Source organism: Protopterus annectens, chromosome 1.part1, assembly GCF_019279795.1.
Source record: "Protopterus annectens isolate FY-2018-M chromosome 1.part1, PAN1.0, whole genome shotgun sequence".
Taxonomy (NCBI): Eukaryota; Metazoa; Chordata; order Ceratodontiformes; family Protopteridae; genus Protopterus; species Protopterus annectens.
This window is the reverse complement of record NC_056726.1, coordinates 360,386,824-360,410,860: the sequence shown is the minus strand read 5'-3', so window position 1 is coordinate 360,410,860 and position 24,037 is coordinate 360,386,824. Positions and strand designations below refer to the sequence as shown.

General features: G+C 39.3%; 1 protein-coding gene across 2 annotated transcripts in view; it reads left to right on the top strand.

Moving 5' to 3' along the window:
- DRAXIN (dorsal inhibitory axon guidance protein) overlaps positions 1 to 24,037 on the top strand; it is a 902,970-nt gene that overhangs the window by 762,951 nt on the left and 115,982 nt on the right. For both annotated transcript variants that reach the window (XM_044075268.1, XM_044075275.1), the window contains exon 5: positions 12,741 to 12,830. In XM_044075268.1, the coding sequence (XP_043931203.1) occupies positions 12,741 to 12,830 (90 nt within the window). The remainder of the gene's footprint in view (positions 1 to 12,740; positions 12,831 to 24,037) is intronic.

Here is a 24,037-nt window from a genome sequence, read left to right as displayed (position 1 = left end):
GACAGAACCCACAGGGTCAGAGTTGCTGGCGCCATGTCAGACTCAAAGCCTGTCACAAGTGGGGTCCCACAGGGCTCAGTCCTGGGCCCACTCTTGTTCGGCATCTACTTTTCTGAAGTACAAGCAAACACAGGAGGGTTATGGCTGACAAAGTTTGCAGATGACTGCAAACTGGGCCATAGTCGAAAACACATCTGACACAGATATCCTTCAGAAGGGTCTCACAGAAACGGATAACTGGTGCCAGAGCCATGGCCTAAAGTTAAACGCCAAGAAATGCATAGTCATACCCTTCGGGAAAAACAAGGTTACCCCTAGCTACCATATAGGTGGCAATCCACTGAGCACAGAAGAAGTTATCAGAGATCTGGGGACTCAGGTTGACAGTAACCTATCGTTTGACACTCACGTTGCTAAAGTAGTTAGGAAGACCTTCTACATTGCCCACCTGATCATGAAGGGATTCACATCTAGATCAAGGGAGGTCATCGTCCCCCTGTATTCATCACTCATCAGACCAATGATTGAGTACAATGCTCCATTCGGAATGTATCTTACCCGACACCTGCAGCAGCTGGAAAGGCCCCAAAAGTTCCTCACCAAAAGTATAAAGGGTCTCAAAAATATGTCTTATGCTGCCCGACTGAAAGAACTTCAGCTCTATTCAGTCACTTACCGCCTGCTCAGAGGTGACCTGTGCCTGACATACAAGGCCATGTCAAACCCAGATTTGATGAACATGCTTCACCTCAAAAAATCTAGATCCCTCAGAACTACAAGGGCGGGATACTTAAACCTTGACACAGTCATTAATAGGACATGCTGGAGGGACAGATTCATCACCCAAAGACTCCCTATGCTGTGGAACAAAATCCCGGTACATGTGAGGCAGAGCACCTCGCTGGCCATGTTCAAGAGAAATCTTGACCAATGGATGGGAGATCGCAGATATACCCCAGGGATTACCTCAGTGTCTCTGCTTGACAGAGGCACAGCAAAACAATGGGCATAGTTTTCTTCAACCTAAGGGGTGGCGAAAGCCACAAAAACTCTGGGTTAGGCTTATAAATGCCCTTGGGCAGATAGCCTAGTACGAACCTATGAACCTATGAACCTATGTTTGTGGTAACTTTTCTGAAGTCCAGGGTCAGTAGGATTGCTTTGAAAGTTTCCTATTTGCTAGGCTTAAATCTGCAACATAACCTCTGTTAGCCAAAGAGCAGAAAGAACTCAACGCATCCAGAATTGCCTAAAGTCAACTACAGTTAAAACACAGGCATGAAACCCCATGTATAATCATTAAACTGAAGAAGTGAAATGCAGAATTGTAGAATTCAACCATCAATTTATTTTTTTTATTTTTTATTTATTTATTTTACATTTGTTGACCGGGCTAGTCCAGCTGGATTAATGTCCATTTTCAGTGGAGGCCCGGGGAGAAAAGCTCCTCAGTTTAGATACAATATTGGAAATACATAAAATTTTTTTTTTTTTTTTTTTAAAGTTTATGATAAGTTTAAGATTGCACAGGCTAGTCTGGGTTGGTACAAAGAGCAGTTGCAGAAGAAGATAACATCCAAGTGGTTAAGAAAAGTTTATGATAGAGTTAAGGATGTAGAGGAAGATTATTCCATACTTACTACTACTGAGTTAGAAAAGAAAAGTTGTTGAGTTGTGAATCTTAGTAATATTAATTAACAAGTCAGAGGAGGAGGGAACGTTGTATCAGGTTGATATAATAAGTCAAGAGAGTGGAAAAGAGCTGGTGTTTTAAGGTTGGTATAGATAGAATTTTGTGAGCAATTGAGTTGTAAAAAAAATAATTTTTAGGAATTCCAGCCAGTGTAGTTGTTGTAGGTTTAGACAGTGGTGTCTATTAAGACAATTAAGAAATCGTTGTTGTATTAAATAAATTAAAGCTGCAATACTGCTCATTAGCATCCATGGTAACAAATAAGGTATCAAAACTTAAGACACATGCTATTTACTATCTAATTATCTAGATTTACAAACTGTATACTCAGCCCTTCTGTATTAGCAGCATTCCAGAAATATTTCCCAAGTTACAATTAAATTAATATTCACAACAGCAGGAAAACAGAACAGAGTGTTATCTAAACCTTAAACCTGTTAACTAAACTGGACGTTAAATGAAGAATAATAATAGCTGTTATTCAAACTTTGATTACAACCTTGCATAGTTGTAAGTCAAAGCATAAGGAGTACATTCAAAAACAAATAGTGCAAAGCATTACACAAAATAGGGAGGTGAGTGGTGATGTACAGAGAGGGGTGATTCAGGGAAACACATAGTGGAAAAATAGCCCTCTATGTATTGTACACTAATGACTGTGTAGTGACATGTAAATGAGGGTCGAGATGCTAATGAGAGCCATCACTTATGCATATGATAAGTCATTCATAGCGGATTGTTTCAGAACCATAAAATCAGTGTTGATGGGCTATGGTGATCGTCTGTTCTGAACACCAGGATGCTAGAAATAGCACTAGTTTTAGCAGAGCAGTATGCCAGTGGCTACCTTCATAACCAGGTGCAACAGTCTTTTATTTATATTTATTTTATATATTAGTCAACTGTATAAGCCCACTGGACACATCTGACCCTTTTCAGTGGTGATTCTGGAGCATGTCTGGTCAAGTGACTTACTCCAAATCATACTGCAGGCAAACAGAGGTGGGAAGAACCAACTTCTGCACCTTACACTACAGAAAGCAGCACATCAACTGTTCAGAGCCTTACTCCCATACAATAAACTGCCAGACATGCTAAGTGTTACATATTATCACCCTCCACTTTGTAGATGAGTTTGATAACAGCTAACAGACAGTCATATCTGTGACAAGGACATTATTAACCACTACTATGTGGACAAAGATACCATATGGAAGTTAGTAGGCATGTGCCACCCTCATATAGAATCAATTAAATGCATGGACCGCATATCTCAAGGGATATGTATGTTTGTGATCTGTCAACCATCCTTATTATTGGGACCTTTCTGCATCTGACAAAGGACACACTAGGGGTTTCACAGGCACTGGCCTTATGGATGCCTCATCAGTTCCTTGACATGATGCTGCAACATATGGAGGAGCATATTTGGTTTCCATGGGCAGTACAGGAGAGAACCACCAGCACTGTGTGGACATTCTACAAAGTAACCTGTTTTCTCTGAGGTTCTGGCAACCATCGAATGCAGCCATATTCCTATCAAGAACCCCACCTGCCAGGTGGTGTGCTGTGCAGACATTATTATATGCAATATGTCTATGCACCATCCAGGCAGTTCTTACTATTTCCACTTTTGACATAGGTACAACTTATACCAGAGTTTCATGTGGGATGTTAAACTTGGTCTTAAAGTTGGTAGATGCACACATTCTCTCCCACAGAGTCCTCAACAGTTTGGTCACTCGAACATACACAGCAGGTCACTCATAATGGTATCCACTGTTATATGTAGCAGTTGATATAGGATTCAATTTGGAACCATTACTGATGACTCCTGTAATGTCCCTGCTCTGGGCCAGTGATCACGGAGTCTCAATCCTCAGCATGAGGTGAGGGACATTCACTTGGAACAAAAATAGATACACACAGTATTTCAAAATGCAGCTCTCTACATCAAGCACAGTTTCCCTTAAGAGCACACAGGGAGGACGCTCAGTTCTGAGGCTGGGTTTCCATCTCTCTCTCTCTAGGCCCCCAAATAAGATGCCCCACTGACACAGCTGTAAAGTTGAGTCCTCGGCTGAATGTTCCAAGCCAAGTCCTCTACCACCCCCTCTGTGAAACCAGTGCTCTGTGTCCCTGCTCTGAGTAGCTGATACATGCATTGTTTAAAATGGGATTTTCACACACACACACACACACACACACATATACACACACACACACACACACACACACACACACACACACACACACACACACACACACACACACACACACACACACACCTGGGAAAGGCTGGCACAGATTTACCAGCTATGCTCCCTCTGCCCAGACTATAAGGTAGATAATGCCACCAGAACACTCCAAAGCCAGCTACTCTAACATTCTTACAAGGGTACCCAATTATACTGAGCAAAATTAATACTAATGCAAATGGTAATGTTTGACCAAGGCAACAAGGCTTTCAGAAGCGGCCACAATGTCATCAAATAAATATAAATACTCTCAGAGGTTAAAATATTCTCTCAAAGACCATCCAAAATGAAATGCATTTAATAATAAATAATAAAAGAACATGAAACTACTAAATGTCTATTTACAATAAACACCAGAGTTTCAATCACAAGAAATATTAAAAAATAGCACAGATGGATAGATTCACACAGATACAGAAACAAAGCACTTAACAAATCTCACTATATTTTCCTGACTGATCTAAAGAATTACTATTCCCTGGTTACCTATTAAAGCAAGGCAAGATGAAGTGGGTGAGTAGTCTTGTCAGTTCAAATAGACTGCCCTTAGACTTCTGTCTCATCTAGTATTAAAACATCATTTCAGTGCTGGATTACAGAATGACATCACATACATTTGGTCATCTGACTCTGGTTACCATACTACCCCTTTAGTAGAAACTGAACCAGAATCTAGTATATATGTGTCATAATACACACACCTAGATCTTTGCTGAGATGTGTTACATCATCTCAAAGCTATAAAACCATTTCAAAAACTTCCACCCATCCACAGTAGCAATTAGTTCACACCTAAGGACAATACAGTAGGACTCCTAGTCCTAGTTTTCACAGACATTTTGTCTGTGGCTGCAATCAGAACTGTAAGATACAGTCTTTATGGCCTAAACCAGGTAATTTAATTTCAGACTATTTTTTCAAAGTTAGCAGGACTGAGATTAATATCTTCCTTTCCAGTATCCTCTGTTACAATATAGTCATTTCAACAGTTACAATACAGTCTGAAATACTGTCCAGCAGGACCCACTGTGGGTACATTTTATAACACAAGCAGCTTTACAAATACATTTCATCACAAGCACCTGTACAAATCAGTTTGATATACAAATGACATATAATTGTTTCCAAAACTCCAGCTAGCTATGCTGGCATATGTTACACATCCACTGCCTTACTTCTCCTGGCAGGGCTGGCAATACCTCACATCATCACAACTCCCATCTGCATCCCCCAGACTGTTATGGAGGTGACATATAACACATCACTGTCATAGACAAGGATCATCATCAACTGTCTTCAGACTGCTGAAGGCTGACTTCTACTACACATGCAGTATACTCCAGAGACCTGCAGTGACATATTTGTGGTTTGTGCCATAATACACAGTATGGTGCTGCATCAGCAGTTACAACATGCGGACACCATAGCACTACCAGTCAGATTTGTGGCAGCAGAGAAAGAGGAATTAGGTTGAGAGTTGTCAGAAGAGCAGGCAACAACAGCAGTAGCCCCCATGTGAAGCAGTGGTGGGTCAGCACACTTCTGCACTGGCAAACAGGCAGTATCTGGAACAAAACTGTGACCAGTGAGAAAACCACCAGAGAATAAAACTGATGCAAGCAATAACACACACAGGCTGTATAATGCAATCCACTGACTGCATCAGATGTTACTACATCCATACAGGCGACAAAGCTGGAAAAGATAAAACCATTGTCATTTGTACAGGTGGGATGGGCACAGTGACATGGGACTGATACTAATATATATGAAAGGGTCACAGGAAGTAGCTGCACTAGCCACACACTCACAAGTAGGAGGTTGGGGGTTGTCAGGGATCACATTTTCTATTGACAGGGAAACCTGTGTAGCTTGACCGTGGCTGACATGGATGGGGTGTCAAGCACTAAACTCAGGAAATGCAAAACTGACAGAGGTTCATTTGGCTCCTCTAACTTCATCCCCACAGCTGTGTGTTTTGTGCACATGCCATCCACTGTTGACACTGTGACACTGCTACTGTGTCATGTGCATGGTGCCATCACTGTCAGTCACCAGTGACCGGTTGCCATCAGGAATGTTCTAACCTATTGCACTGGATCCTCTACCATTAGACCCTGTGAATGCAGATGGATAACATACCTTTGCTAATCCTAGGTCATAGTTCTGACTTCTACCACCACCATATGTCACACAAACTACTACATGCCAATCTTCAACACAGCCTATGCTGCCATTCCAGTCCTGTTGCACTTAGATGACAGATGTGCATATGGGCTTGTCTGAGCATGCCATTTATAGTTGCAAATCACTATCCTATAGCAATGGCACATGCTACTACCAACCTGTTGCATTCCTTACAGAGGCTTGGGCTGTCATTATCAGCCCAGCTCCTACATCCAAGGCACAGACAGTCCTAAGTATTCTCCCACCTTCTTCAATGAGGGATACCAGAAATTACAGACTCAGGCTAATTGCTTTGTCTCTCTGTAAAAGCAGGTAATCCATCATAATACAACCATTATAGATATATTTTTGTAAATAGAAATCCTAATTTAAATTCCTCTCAATAACACAAATGGCGTAATCCTAAGTATTTTGCACAAGATAACTGCTTTTCAAATTCTGCATCTTGGCTGCTTGTTCTACCTAATCTCAGTTCTAAAGAAATTACTTTCTATACTGCATTTCCTGTATAGTGTTTACTTGCTTTCTGTTTTTAAGCATTTGATATATAATGTTTATTTATTGTACTACCATACCCAAACTGTGACTGGAAAGAGTCCTTTGACTAGCTCACCTACCTGGTAATCAAATTGCAAAATTAATAACATAAATAAATAAATAAAATTCATCTACCTCTATGGTATAACTCTATGTTGGTGGTCCAACCCTAGTGGTCAAGCTGCATCTGGCAATTTCCTGTGCCTTTACTTTGACATGCAGCAACAACATATCAGTGATCCTGCAGTGTACCAGTACTAATGTCTTATTATTACTCACTGTATTAATGTCCTACACCAGTCCCTGTCACACCTGTTCATGGAAGGTCTTTTCTGTTTACTCTTCTCAAGGGTGTGCATGCTATGTGTGTGTGGAGCTTATAGCAGCACATTTGTCTCTGGTGTGGTGAACTTTTCAAAACCACTGCCATTTTTTCAGTCCTAGGACAAGACTTTACACCTGTGGGTTACATGTATGAATCAGAGTGTATGTATACATGACTGTGCATGCAAGTTGACAGCTGTCTTCGTACTGTTTCCAGCACTCATTTGGTGAGCACAAAAAAGTGTACTGCTATGCTGTCACCATTCCAGCACTGTGATATTGTACAGAAGCAGTGGGCAGGTTAGCAGTGGCAGCTGTCAGTCAAAGCTATGATGGCAGCAAAGTCTGTGCCTGATGTAAAGGTGACCTAATATCCTTCATAGCAAGTATTGCACTATGCATACATATGGTAAGCTGTTGCAAACGCTAAACAGCAGGATAGTAACTTGGCCTGACTTTGTTCCCTATTCCCTATCAGACTAAGTTTTCCCACCCTGCCAAGATACCTGTAATTTGTTGTGCTGTGTTACCCCACAAACTCGTCTGCTCAGTTACTGTCCCTTATGCACACCTGTAATGTGCTGTGCTGTGTTACCCCACAGACTCCTCTGCTCAGTTACTGTCCCTTTTGCCTCTGTGCACTGTTTTATGGCCACTGCAGTCCTAGACCATGAGTAGTAGTCCTATTTACTACATAAATAGGTGCCAGACCAGGGTGAAGTTGTGATTACCTATCCATCAGTCCAAGTTGTACTTAAATATGGATAGGGAGGAACTCTGCTTCACATGGATGGTGAGCTTGTTGCACAAAACTGGAATTTTCTGAAGAACATATCTGTCGCTCCAACATGTCATATTTATTTTGCAAGCAAAACTTAGGTCTTTCAGCCTAAAAATTCTGATGCTGTTTGTTTTGTGAAAATCTGGACAGTTGAGAGGTATGGGCATGACATCTGTAAGATGTTTTACCTTTGCTTCACATGAACCCTCATAGTGGGGTTACTTCAGCTGCTGAGTTAATGCTGTTACCCTACTGCAAAGTTTCATTATGTAGCCTTGCCCTGGCCTGGCAGCACTTTGTCAGCACTCATGCACATCTAATTGGCATCAGGCTATATCACTTTAAATTCTCTGCTTTTCTTTGTTTATTACTGCAAAATGGCATCATGCTTCTTTCTGAATACCTCTGAAAGTCATTTTGTCAAACAATAATCAGTTTTAGTAACTTTTAAGAGCCATTGCAACAAAAACAACCAAATATATTGTTTGGACTAATGTTCCTAACACAACATGCACACATACAGAGTCGCAGTGCTGCTTGTTTGCACACATCCCAGCCATGGTGTGTGCAAACAAGCAGCACTCTGTATGTGCACACAACATGCACACATACAGAGTCGCAGTGCTGCTTGTTTGCACACACCATGGCTGGGATTCATAAATAACTGTATACTACACAAGACTATCTTGTAAGGCCTTGTGAAGTACAGAAGGGAAAATTGATTCAGAAAAGTTTGCTGCATTTTACTGCTGTGACTCACAATTGAGCATCATGGTTAATACTGACCAACATGAAAATATAGTAGTCCTTGGGTGTGACCTATGTAAATTAGGCCCGTGCACATTACACATGACTGGTACTTTGGAATCTGCGTAGTATGCAGTGGCATAACTTCCCATTCAGTGCAGCTTCCAAGCAGAGCAATGTAAGTGCATGAGTGCTCCATGACAAGCAAAAAAAAAAGTGTGTAATGGTTATCACATCTGCTTTACATGCAGAAGGTTCTGGGGTCATTCCCCTGTGGAACTATTATACTTTCTCTGTAGCACAAGGTATAAGTGAAGTGAGTTTAGAGAAATGTGACAGCTGATGCAGGATTCAAATACAGTTAACTGATAATTTGTAAGGCGGAGGAAGGTCTGGCACAATGGTTAGGGGTTTTTACCTTACAGACACAAGGTTCAAGGTTTGATCCTTAGATGAGGTAACTGCCTTGACTTAAAATGGCCCACAAGAGCACTTCACCTAGTACTGACCTATGAATTAAAAGGCACACTGCTAATAGGGCAGAGCAGTCCTGCATCCATGCAGCTCAGCACTGCATGGCTGCAGAGGGTTGAATGCAATATCTATCTGCTGTAAATTCAACTGCTCAGATAATGATTCACACATACTTACCAAAGCAGGCAAAGAGATTCTGCACAATGTTAATTAAGCATACCTCTAAATCCCACTTAATACTAAGCAGTGAAATTCTGACAACATGAACAGAGAGCTCTGCTCTGACAAACATGTATGAATCTCGGTCAGTGTGTTTATTTTTGAACTGCAAACAGCCATTGCTTATGTCTTTCTGGAAAAGGCCAAGTACCTGCTAGTACATTGACAGCATGTGATAATAAACTGAAATCCAAATCCAAATGAAAGCACAAGACAGCTTGCCTTGCATACATACCATGGTTGGGAAAAACTAAAAGAACAGACAACCACATCCTTCACTAATAATGTAGGCAGAGTTTTTTTTGCATTTTTAATAATTTAGTAAGTACTACTCATTAGAAACATTCTCATATCATGCACAATACTCTGAAATCAGTATTAAGAATCAGTATTGACAGTATTTATATGATACAAAGCACAGGGCTACAGTGAAATGCAATACACTCCACTACTTGTCATAAAGCTACTGCCACTGAGGCTGTGAAAAAGACTGCAAGTGCAAAAATGCTTTGTACATTTTGGGCGCATCTTCTTATCTGATGATCGGAGCGTGTACTGGACCAAATAATGTGTTGCATAAGCAGCAACTGCAGACAGTGTGTTGCCCACCCCCACCCTACACGTTATGCCCCCAAACTCTCTCCATGTATATATCCAGCATCACAATTTGGTTTCCTGTAGCAGAGTCTTCTCTCTCTTCAAGGACAGAAGGTGTGAAACTCCATTTCCTTAAACATCAAAAACTTGCAAACTGTCCCATCCTTCTTATCTTCTTTCGGTAAATGACAACTATGGCCACATGTACTCATTAGTCACCTAATTAAACACCAACTCCAATGCATCTTTCATCTGATTTACAAAGTGCCAAGCAAAATACTGCACAGCTTCATATACTTCCAGTACTCAACTGTCTTGGTTGAGTTTCTCCCTTTCTCCCTGTCTTATCTCTACTGTACTTATAACTTTTACATAAACTTATATTTTGCATATGAATAAGCCATAGATGCCATAGAACAAGGATATGATGGGACATTTGCATGTTTCCCTATCCATGGAGAACAGGGGTAGTAAACTGGGATTGAATTTGCGGTTACCCATCCGAATTTTGTTTGCACAGAGTAAGAGAAGTATCCTGCTTTCTGTGGAATGGAAGAAGGTTCCATAGATGTTGTATTCTCTGTGATATAGACCTATCCCTTCCCACATGTTTTATTTATTTTGCAAAACAGACTGAGATCCCTTGAGAGGGAGTTTATGATACCATTGGACTTGTGAATATGTAACAGGTCTGATAGAACAGCTTCCATTGAAGTTCTATTCGCAAGGCAGAGGTCACCTCTTGGTAGCCACTATGATACTGAGAAGAGGGGCAAGGTATTGAGATGGTCTGCTTAATTTTTATAATTTAGGCCTTTAATTTTTTTGTTTGTTTGTTTTTTTTTAGTGAAAAAGCACTGTGGTCATTGCAGTTGTGACAAATGTATGGACAGGTACATACCACATGCCAAAAGGGGCACTATACTCAATGATAGGCCTAATGAATGCCAAGTACAGTGGAACAATTACAACCCTGGATCTGGATGCAATACATTAAATATAAGTTATGAGATGAAAAAGGACTTCCTCATGACAGTTGATACATGGTGATCAAAGGACAGACATTGTCGACTTAGGTTCCCAGATCCCTACCTATGGGATTCATTTCAGGAGTGTGTTTTCAATGTGTAGTTTTAAGGGGAGTCATGCCTGCCAAAGGATACAGTTATACACTTCTTGGCATTTAGTTTTAGTCCACTGTTTTGATACCAGCTACTTGTTCTTGGAAGATCTTGCAGCCCACCGGAGAGTTTATAATGGCAATATGTTTGCAGTTATCTGCAAACTTGGCCAGTCACAAAGAGCCTTAACATTAGCTTTGACCTCTGAGAAGTAAATGCCAAAGAGGAGTGTTCAGAGGAATGAAGCCTGGGGTACATCACTAGTGACAGGTCTTTTGGAGGATGTAGAGATGCTCATCCAAGCTTCCTAAGTTCAATTTGTGGGCCACTTTGCTATCCAATTTAGATTTATTCTTTGAACTGCTTACCTCTTGTACAGACAGTTTGAATTTGTACAAAAGAAGTACCACCTTTGAGCAATAAAGTTCTTCTTCCAACACAGACTTCAATAACTCCATAGAAAAAAATCGTAGATATTTGGATTTCCCTAACAAATAAGAATCAATATAACTGCAACATCCTCATGATCAATTTACACTATTACATTACTGAATGAGCCCTGCCCCTAATCCTACAGTAAAAAGAGCATTTACCCTATCCAGGCTTCAAAGCATATACTCCACTGTGCACATATGAACCTACAGTCTGTCCTTTGACTAGTCATTGGCCCTCAGTATAATAATAATAAAAAATACTTGCCTGTAATGTAAAGTGCTTGATGCCACAAAAAGTCAGATTCAACTAAACAACAGCAAAATGTTCACGTTTAGGTTATTCCTTTACTTACACATACAAACACACACACATTGTCTTTATAACAACTCAAGAAAGTTACATCATTTAGATCTAAGTGATAACCAATATGATTCAAGTCTGTACCTTCACAGCACAACACCTTAAGCACTATATTATTCTTCCTTTTTTTCAAGTTGTAGTCCAGTGCATAACATTATTATTATTACTATTATTATTATTATTATTATTATTAATTTAACTATGGAAGCCCACTAGACACAAGTGCCATTTTTCATGGCAATGTGGTAGCACTGTCTAATTAAGTGGCTTGCTTAAATTCAGGCACTTTGCAAGTGGAAGTTGTAGGCATCATACTCGGGGCAAAAAGATGCACCTTGTTACCAGCTCATAGCCTTTGCTGTCTGAGATAAACTCTCTGACTAAACAATATTGCAGAATTAATCTTTTTTTTTTTAAGTGATGGAGCTTGCCTTCCTTTTTTGCTTCCCCCCCACCCATTCTATTTGACATTGGTTGTGTGGGGCACGTGTTGTGTTTAATATATGTGTGTCTACTGCATGCTGGTACTGTATGTCTGTGTGTTTCATACAGGTAAGAGTGAAGTGACCGCTTAAGACATTTAACTGGAGAAAGAACTCTGTTTCACTGAAGGAGTTTATCTGTTGAATCCTAAATCAAGGTGATCTACTTTAGTTTCAGTAAATGAATTGTTGAGGTCAGGTTTCTTAAAACCTTGGATGAGTGTTTTTCAGTTTGCAAATCTGGATCATCTCAGCAATCAAAAAGAGCTGTGTCACCAGTTAATGTTACTTTGTGTCAGCTTTGTAGCCAGCTGTAATCCCCTGTCAGTCCTGCAGTCTAACGTGATTTATTATTGGCACCGAAATCATTTGTTATCTCAGTGTTATAACGAGATGTAATTTCATATCATCCAGTTAAGAAACTCTTTGCTTTAGCTAATGTGATGCCTGATGCTGATGAAGTACATTGCATGCTCTTATTAAACAGGCTGCACTGATGTCTATTTATGCCCTTTTGTTTTTCAGATAAGCGTCGCAGTAAGAACCAAAGCAATATGAATACAACTTCAGAGACTGAAGCTGAACCATGTGACCACCATCTGGACTGCCTTCCTGGTAAATTACCATCTGGTATATGCTAAAACATATGTCTAGCAAGGGCAGCATCTTACTGAATGGTGATGTATTTATTCCCTAGCTATAAGGCTGTAGTATAGCCAATCAATTTGTTTAATCCAATTTCATTTTGTAAATTAGCCCAAGGGCAATAGTAGGACTCGTATATTTTAACTACTTAATGGAAATAGAATTATTAATAAAAAGTTACATATTGGTATATGGAAGGGCTCTTTCATACTTTGTGTTAACCTTCTGAATTTTGTAAAGTTGTATTCCAGACATGTCAAACTAAAACATCAGCCGTAGTTTATATTAGTTTTAACTAAACATACATCTGCTGGGCTAACTGAAAAATATAAAAAGAGAAGTTAACACATTTTATTGAATATTATGTCAGTTAATAGCAAAACTGAGATCACAGTACATTCGGACACTTTAAACATGAATCTGTGATGTGTGGGAGTGCATTGTCAGTGCTGAGGATTATTCCAAGGAAATGAGGGGCTGCAAAAACCAAGGTTGACACCTACTGAAAGCTAAAGTGCAAAAAAGAGTTCTAAAACTAGGAAATAAATTTATGTAAATGCAGCATAAAAATAGTAGGAATGTTAGGGTTTACTTATTAACTATGAATCCTTTGTATCATGGTATGTTATATGCAGTATTTAGCTTTGTATTGTTTCTCATTGTTTAGTTTCTACAAGTGTTTTGGGTTTCTAAAGCATATCTAGACCTGGCCAAGTCCTTTGACACAATTTCCCATGCAAGTATTATTAACAGACTTACAAATATAAATATAAATCAATATACTGGGTGATGGATAGCTAACTGGTTGTCTAACAAAACCTGCGTGGTTAGAGTAGCAGGTGCTACTTCTGACAGCAAAACAGTTACCAGTGATATACCACAGGGCTCAGTTCTGGGCTTTCTCCTATTTGGCATATATTTCTCAGCCCTTTAGGTCAGCCCTTTTGGCCTATGGTTAACTAAGTTTGCAGATTACTGTAAAATGGGTGCCGTTACTCAATCTTCAACTGACTCACAATTGCTCCAACATGGCTTAGACCATGTTAACAGTTGGTGCAAGGACAATGGTCTCAATTTAAATGTAAAAAATGTAGCATAGTTTATTTTGGTAAACAAAACAGTTTCATTTACCATACAGGAGATGCATCCCACCAATCACACTCTACTAAAAAGGATCTGGGTACTTTTGTTGATAATTTCTTAACATTTGACCACAGTAGTTTAGAAGGCCTTTTATTTGGCCCATCTAATTTCCAAAGGCATCTCCACTAGATTGAAAGAAGTCTTAATTCTCCGTTACTGATATAATATCAGACCCATTATTGAATATAATGCACCTTTTGGCATGTATTTATGTAAACATATTATACAACTTCAGAGACCTCAGAGATTCATAAGTAAAAACATCAGTGGCCTCAATAATTTTAGTTATCAGGCGAGACTAACAGCACTTTATACTCATTCTCTAAGAGACTCCTTCAATAAGACATATGTCTAACCTTTCATGCCATGAAAGAGTCAGCCCTATTTGATTTCCTATTCCATCGCAAAATTAATGGTACATCAAATGCTCAGTTAAAGGAACTAAACCATCATCAGCAAACAAATAAGACACATTGGAGTGATAGAGTCATTTCCAAATGTATCCTTCGCCTCTGGAATAAACTTCCACTAGATGTCAAGCAGGGTAGCACCCTTGCCACCTTCAAGGTCAACCTAGATAATTGGATGGGCAGCCTCAAATTCTCTCCCATTCTATCTTTTCCTGCCCTCCTTGAGGCTAGAGGAACATTTTAAACAGTTTTTTTTTAGCTAGGCTTGACATGATCTGCAGACCAATTGCCTAGTACTTAACTATGAGTCTATGAACCTAATACCGTGATGGGAATGGGCCCAATTCATAAGTCAAGGTATGATTAGCATTCATGAAATTAGTATTGTTTCAGTTTTTGATGTTAGCCAAGAGTCTTTTCTCAGCAACTGCAATGTTGTTATATTCAGTTGATTTAATTCCATGATAGCATATATTTTTTGTAATGCTAGATATTAACATCCTTGTTCTATGATAATAGGAAGAGATCTGAGTGAGAAACTGGAATATATGGAGGAATACAAAAAATAAAGTTCTAGCCCATTTAGATTAACAGCGTGAGCAGTGAGATGAGGACAAGAATAAATGTACATGAGATATTATCTGTGTACCTCAGAAGGAAAAGTGTGCCAGGTTGTGTTGCAGAAGGTCTGTAGAGACAAGTCAGGTAAGGATACTGAGGCCATCATTGACATATTTTTAAAAGAAACAGTCTGCTAAATATCTATGATATAGAACACTAATTAACACCAGTTCACTAGGACAACAGTTGATTCTCTGCTTGCTCTACTGATTATACCTTAAGTTATGAACTGTTTTTGAATCCTGTAGGACCACGGGGGGGGGGGAGGGGGGACTTTAGTAAGTTATTGAGAGAAGAGACTGAGTAACGTATAGCTATTCTTGCCTTTTGGACAATGAGACAGGATGTGAGTGAGAGTGGGACCTTGATGGAGGCCAGTGGCCCTCCTTCTGTATGACTAAGTAATTCTTACCTGTAGAGGTGTACACTTAACTGTACTAAGACAGCTCACTTCATGACCTTTGAGAGGATCCAAAGTAGCGAGACAGAGCAGTAGCTATGGGCAAATTGTGAACCCCTGCCTTTTGGCATGTTGAGTGTTAGCGGTTTTCCATAAAAAGGTATTGGTATATAGAGAAACTGAAAGCATAAGCTACAGGTCTGGCTTGCAGAAGCATGGGAAAATTGCTCTTGTCTTTATAAACTTCTTTGGATATTCTTTGTAGGTGTTCTCTGACAATCTGTATTTTTTTTAAATGGAAAAGTGAGGTTGTGTCATCTAACGGGCACTGAATCTGTACTTCATGATAGGGGGTTTGGCACCCTGTCTCAATCGGCTAAAGAAAAACTCAGAAGAAAGCACTTAACAAAATCATGAGGATCTCATATTGCTCCTTCTGAAAAGATGATGCAAACTGTCTCATCATGGATCATCATTCTTTTGAGAGAGTGGCAACCACTTTCTAGAAGAGTCTCTGGTCTCTCAGTGATTTCTTTTGATGTGCTACCAAGGCCCACAGACACATCTTGTAAATATTCTTCAACAGCAAGCACCTTTCTGACCATAGATTAATCCAAAGATATATGTTGACTAAGTTTTCCAGTAATATACATATAGCAGTTCATTTTAATATTCTGAGTTCATTTTGTGCAATGCCTGGAGAAAGCTGTTAAGATAGAATATGATTTACATACATATATACAGATTTAAGTTGTAAGGAGAAGACAGTTGATCTGTGTGATATGCCTGAGTCTGTCAGACAGCACAATGAAGCAGATTCTTCCTCCACCCCTATCATTTCCAGTTATCTCTTGACATTTGACTCCGTTATTTTGTAAAGTGTTACCCATTCAAGGATCCTGTTCCATTTGTCCAGTAGTGTATCAGTAAAACATTACTTTCTCATGTCAATGTTATGAACAGTCAATCTTCTAACACATACCCATATACTCACACACACACACACACACACACACATATATATATATATATATATATATATATATATATATATATATATATACATATACATGGATCTACCTGAGTAGATCGAAACGTCATAACACCGACAAAGCGCCAGAAGATCGACAAGGCAGAAGACCGACGGAGGAAGACACCGACGCTGAGAACACTGAGATGGGGAAAGGATGTGTAAGTATGCGGTAGTGACGGCCGTTAGGGTGCGAGTAAGGTAAGTGTGCGATGTTGACGGCCTGTAGGGATAGGGGTGGGATAAGTGAGTTATGGCTAGGGCGCGGGTTAGGTAAGGGTGTGAGTAAGGTAAGTGTGCGATGTTGGTGGTCTGTAGGGTCGGGGTGGGATAAGTGAGTTAGGGTTAGGGCGCGGGTTAGGTAAGGGTGCAGTAGTGATATTTTTTGGGTTAGGGGCGGGTTAAGTGAGTTAGGGTTAGGGCGCGGGTTAGGTGAGTGTGCGATAGTGACGGACCTTAGGGTTAGGGTTTCGGTTAGGGTTGTAGATAGTTGTGTATGTAAGGGTTAGTGTTGGTTTGTAAGGATTTTGGTGTGCTTGTGTTGTGTGTGTGGGTTTTGGATAGGGGATTTGTTTTGTTTGTTGTTATGATGTGTTGAGTGTATGTGGTCTCGTGTTTGTGAACTGTCGATTATGTGGTGTCTGTGAAGTAGTTGTCGGTGTTATGAAGTTTCGATCTAGTCAGGTAGATCCATATATATATATATATATATATATATATATATATATATATATATGGATCTTCTTCAGTCTATCAAATTTGCACATATCTGAAAATTAAAGAATGAGATGAAACTATTGCAATCGCAAATGAACAGACATTTACGATGCTGAAAGTCATAAGAACAAAAAAAAGCTGCTCCGTTTAAACACATAATTTCTAAATAAAAATCTACCTTTTTGTATGACTCCTCGCCCCCCCCCCCCATACACACACTCCCTGCAAATTATGTATACCAATTCAGAGATTGCATTACAATGGGGAAAAGGGTAAATCTCCTGATCCTCACTGTACCACCATCTCCATTCAGAAGGTCCGAGTGGTGTGTGACAAGCTGTTTTTTTCATTTTTATGACTTTCAGCATTGTAAACATTCGCTCATGTGCGATTGCGATCTTTTCGTCTCCTTATTTTAAGTTTCAGTTATGTGAAAATTCAATAGACTGAAGTCCACCAATAAATATATATATATATATATATATATATATATATATATATATATATATATATATATACATATGTGGGAGCTGTTTAGGTGATAGAGGATGTAGCTGATTAAAAATTATCAGCTGTGTCCTCATTCATCAAAGAAAAATGTTAAAAATGTTAGCTATTGGATCTAAAGTTGTCTGCTCAAAATATTCTTACAAAATTTTATGGAATGGAAAATGTCTTATTCTATATATATTTTTTGTGTGTATAAGGGTAATGTCTTGGTATTAGACTCTTTACTTAGGAGTGCAGTAGTATTGTACCAGCTACCAAATGAAAGGAGCTAGTTACTATCAGTGTGAGATGCAGCAAAGGGAGAGGGCAATATACCTTTTCCCCACTGTTGTGCAATCTCAAAGTTGGGATATATATATAAAGTAGTGGGGGAACATCCCCTGACATAAGGATGTAGGGGGCTTCCCCTCTGCAAAAAACAATGAAACACTTGCTGCTGTGTATTTGTGCTTCCCTTGGTGTATGTATTTGTGGGTGCGTGCGTGTGTGTGCGCGCCCGCGCGCGCGTGTGTGTGTGTGTGTGTGTGTGTGTGTGTGTGTGTGCGCGCGCGCGCTTGTGTATGTGTGTATCTGCATATATATATATATATATATATAAACCTTATGACAAGGTCCCAAGACAGCTGATTTGGGCAGTCCTGTTCGAAGTTCCAAAAATACTGGTAGAATTAGTGCAAACTGTGTACAAGGACCCAATGACTCAAGTACAAACAGTGTTTGGTCTCACAGATGGGTTCCCAATGGGAGTGGTATCGAGTAGATGCACACCATTGTTTGTATCTGAACCCACTGCTGTTCATACTGGTGAAGGACTACATCAGCAAATACATTGGAGGAGGTAGATCAACAAAGATGCTCTATGCAGATGAAGTGGCACCACTGGCAGGTGCTGAGCAAGAACTTCAGCAAAGTCTTGGGGAATGGAATGCAAAACTGAAGGCACATGGAATGAAACTAAGTACAGACAAGGCAGTTGAAATGCCAGTAAATGTGGAAAATCAGAAGAAGCTGAAAATTGAGAAAGAAGGGAAAATAGCTGAACAGGGTAACGGCTTCATGTACCTTTGAGAGGTTGTTGAGGAGAAAGGAGGTCTGAATGAGGTCAAAGCTAGAATCAGAGGGCCTTAAGGATGCCTAGGATACTGCAATGGTGAGTTAAGTACAGAGGAGGTGCAACTGCAAGACTCAGACAGTGAGTTGGACTTAAACTGCTATAGGACATATTCAGGTACATATTTTTGCATTCTAATGTATGTATGCAGGTCTGTGTGCGTATGTGTATGTATATATATATATGTGCATGTGTATGTATATATATATATATGTATATATATATATATATATATATATATATATATATATATATATATATATATATATGTGCATGTGTGTGTGTGTGTGTGTGTGTGGGTGTGTGTGTGTGTGTGTGTGTGTGTGTGTGTGTGTGTGTGTGTGTGTGTGTGTGTGTGTGTGTAGATATATATATATATATATATATATATATATATATATATATATATATATATATACCGTATTTCCCCGAAAATAAGACTGGGTCTTATATTCTTTCCCCCACCGAAATACACATTAGGGCTTATTATCAGGGGATGCCTTATTTACCCGCACCATACAACAATATACCTTTATTTATTTATTCATGCACAAAAATTGATATTTATTAATGAACACAAATCGACATTCATGTACAAAAATCGACATTTATTCATGTACACAAATTGACATTTATTTCGTACCTTTCTGTTATTGGACAACAGTTCTAATAACAGGTTGACAGTTGTGTCAGAATTGTACATAAACAGTGCAACAAACATTTATTTATTATTTATTTATTTCAGTTTGGTGACCAGGGAAGTCCACTGGGCCCAAGTGTGCCCGTTTTGATTGGAGGCCCAGGAAGAAAAGCTCCATATAACATAAAACAATAAAGTTACAAAAGTAAGTAAGTTGCAGAATAAAGTACAGTTTACAAATATGTACGTTCCGTATCAGGCTTGATCGACAAAGATAATTTTGATGTATCTGAATGGTTGAACTGTAGAGATTCATTTGAAAATATATCTTCATTGTAATTGAAGTGTAGAAACATTATACATAACAATCTTTTAAAGTAAGGAAACACTTTACATGCATTCACTTGACGTAAGAAGCTATTTACATTATTTACAAAGTAGATATAGTGTATTGAGAAGAAGTTGCAGAGAGTTTGAGTCAGCTCAGGGAGATAGTTATTGGGTGTTAGAGAGATTAGGAACCTAGGAGCAACACCACCACATTTCAACTTCAGAATATCTGCACCTTGGCTTTCACAGTTATTCAAATACAGTCATGTCATCTTCTTCTGGAACATTGTCATTAGTGCCCAACCCCTGAATTTTGGCCTGAACTTCTTGCGACTTCCTTTCCTGTAGCACCATTGGCCCCAAACTGTCATGCCTAGCAATAGAGCTCTCCTTAAATGAGCACTGCTTGTCCAAGTAGCCTGCTGGTAGTGCATTGGTAACACAGCTGTCAGTGATTTTATCACATGAATTTTTCACCCAAGTCACGACCTCTTGCAGGCTAGGCTTCACAAAGTTTCCATGCTGATTTCTCCCCATTCTTTTTTCAATGTAGTCACTGAGTTCCATGTGCAAATGGTCCTTGAATGGCTTGTTTATTGCAATATCAAGAGTCTGGAGATAGGTAGTCATTCCTGCGGGAATCATTATTTGATCTATTCTCCTCTGTGCTAGGAATTTCTTAATTTCTTTAGCCAGGTGAGTGCTGGTTGAATCCCACACTAGCAAATCTCTTTCGCCACCTCGCAAAACAAGTGGCAGCATTACATCAACCCACTTCCTTATAACTGCTTGTGTGCACCAGGCTATTTTGGCTTCAAGAATGTAAATGCCTGAAACACATTCAATCTTATCTTTCTTGCCTTTACTAATGATTAAAGGTGGGGTTTTCTTTCCATCTAGCCAAATTGCCAAAATACAGGTAACACTTGCACTCTCGTAACCAGTGGATGGAATGTAGATTGACAAGGCACCCCTCTGATCAATTGTTGTTTGAGATCCATGGCCCATAAACACTGCAGTTTCATCCATAGCAATTATGTTGGAGAGTTGGTATTTAGAAAAGTGAATGCCATCAACAAAGGACTTGAACGCAAGTGCATGTTTAATAACTTCAGTATCTTCCAGCTTGAACAGTGATGTTGATCTTCTTAGAGATAGTTCATATCGCTTAAGGAAGCCATCCAGCCAGTGTTGTTTCTTTGAATTCTTCTGGGGATATTTCTAACTGTGGTGCCATTGCAAGGGCAAATGCTTGAATATCAGCCCTGCGCACAACCAAAAACTTTGCTCACCTGTTAGCAATCCACTCACAGATGATGCCTTCAAGCTCAAGAAATAATGGTTGCCGACCTGATCCACACTTACACTTCTTAGCATTTCCCTCGTCGGCCTGTTGACTGAGGTTATCGTACGCTGCATGCCATTTTTGGACCATTCGGAGATCTAACTTCTTCTTTTTACAGAAAGCCATCAGATTCTTTCCTCGGGAGTCCTCCATGATTCCTTTCTTGGACTTGATGGAATCGCTCTTTCTTTTTGCACTCATCTTGTTGGGAGGGGGGTTAATTGAAGACTTATGAGAATGGAGTGGCAAAACAAAATGGTGCCGGTTATGAAGAGAAGACACAACCACAGCTGCTCTTTATCATGAGCATGCACTTTACGCACGTTGTCTGTACTTTGACCGATCAAAGTACACCTGCGGGGGTTTATGGGCCAGGATCTCAACCGTCAAGTGTGAGTGATGATTAGGGTTACAGTAAGAATCGTGGAGGACTCCCAGGGGAAGAATCTTAAGATTTTCTGCAAAGACAAGAATTTGGGTGTCCGAATGGTCTGAAAATGGTGAGCAGAGTATGATAAGTTCAGCCAACAGGTGTCAATAATATTATTTTATAATTCAACACGTCCGTCGTGTGTTGTTGTCAATCTTAATTTGGGCTTATTTTTGGGGTAGGGCTTATATCTTGACCACCCTGGAAAACCATGCTAGGCCTTATTATCTGGTTAGGTCTTATTTAGAAAGAAATACAGTGTATATATATATATATATATATATATATATATATATATATATATATATATATATATATTTAGTAGTAGTGGGTATGCTTCAATTATAAAGAATCATGGGTTTGTGCTTCTCTTGGACTAATTTGAGCAGCCTCATCTGTGGTTGTGCAATCTAGTCTGGGAATGGCAGTACATTCCACAATCTGGGCAGTAGTAGGCAGATTTCCGTCTGGTTTCATGGGCATGGATCTTCCTGAAGGCTGTCTTTACATCTTCTCTCCTTCCCAAGGTTCTTTCATATATAGTTAGACCTTCCTTCACTTCCTGTTTCCATATAGTCTTGTCTGAGGCAAGAGAATACTAGTTGTCACAATGATGGACAAAGTACTGAGGTCGCACTTGCATATGTCCTTGTTACGCAGTTTGGGTCACCCTTTCGGCCACTTTACAGACTCCACCTCTCGAAAAAGGAGATCTTTTGGTATTCAGCCATCCGTATGTTTGAGACATGGCCCAACTAATGCATATGCATATGTCTGTTTCAAGAGGGTGAACATGGAGCTGGTGACCGTCATCTCAAGCACTAAGCTGTTGGGGATCTTGTCCTGCCATGGGATATCGGTTATGCACCTAAAACACTTCAACGAACCAAGTACATGCACAAACTCTGTACCAAAATAAGGAAACTACACTCCTTCGCTCCTCATAAACATCCAGTAAAGAGTCCGGTGACACTGGAATAACAGACTTTATTAATGAACTTAAGCTTCTTTGTGAGTTTTTCGTCTGTTTAAAATTCACTAACTTCCTCAGAAACACTGAAAGCATAAAACGGAAACAATGTCATTTAATACACCACCCATTTAAGTACCCTCTCATATTGATTAAGGCAATAAAACAAATTAACAATGTATAAAAATGCTAGAAATATTTGGAAAAAACGTTAAATGCCACTGTATAAAAGTAAGAAAAAACATGAAACATGATTCCCTCATACTAAATACAGTATATCTTACTTCTGCTTAAAATAAAAATAAGAATCATTATAAAAATCGCAACACATGAGTCCATAATGTCCCACTAGTTAACTCCAATAGTATTCTGTTGAACAATAAATATATAATCCCTAGTACTGATGACATTGAGATAAAGTGAAAACAACAATAAAATAAAATAGAATAAATAAATAATGCTACGCCCTATCTCATGAGGCTCCTTAATCTCAATATGCAAGAAATAGACAACCTATCGTTGATACCCGGGTAGTGGCATGCATCCAATCTTAGTTGCCATAGCAGCTCTCTTCCCTCTAAAATGAGAGTATCAACGGCACCCCTGCCATCCAATCTCACATGATCAATGATAGTAAATGACAAAAGGTGGGAAGGATTTTCCTTTACATGTTTTGCCAATGCATTTTCTACCTTACCTTTTCTAATTGCGTATGTATGTTCATAGATACGCTCATTTAGTTTTCTATCGGTCTTGCCGATATAGAAAACTGGGCAATGAGAACACCGGGCTAGATAAACAACTCCTGAACTGGTACAGTTGAATCTACCTTTAATAGTATATCTAAATTCTCTGATGACAAAAGATGAGACCACCATAATGAACTTACAATACGTGCCAGATCTTGCCAACGTAGGCTCGTACTGGGACTCTAAGATATTTTTTAGGTTTTTACTCCTCCTGAATGTTATTTTGGGGAATTCCCTTGCAGTTGCTCTACACAGCCCATCTTGCATGAGATAACTCAAATTATTATAAATAATAGAAATAATATCCTTTACATCCACATTATATGTGAGAATAAGGCTATAGGGGTGGATTGTCTTGCTAGCTTTAACAGCTGGACTTGTATTCTCACTGGTATTGGAAGAATTTAATATGGGAACATAAAAACCTGACACCCGCTTATTATGGACTTCACAAACCAAGTCCAAAATTAGATCAGCTGGGTACCCTCTCCTTAACATAAGACTCTCCATGAATTTACATTCATTAACAAAATCACTATCTCGAGTCACCATTCTCGCAGCCCTCACCAATTGCCCCTTGATGATCGATTTCTTTTGAGAAAAAGGGCCACAACTGCTAAATTGGAAGTAGCTGTTAGAGAATGTTTCTTTGCTGTGTATTCTAGCTATGTAACGATTAGTTTCCCTCTCTTTAGAAAGAGCAACATCCAAATAAGAAGTTCTGTTACTTTCCACGTTAAAAGCGAATTTTAAGAAATCAGTAGAAGAGTT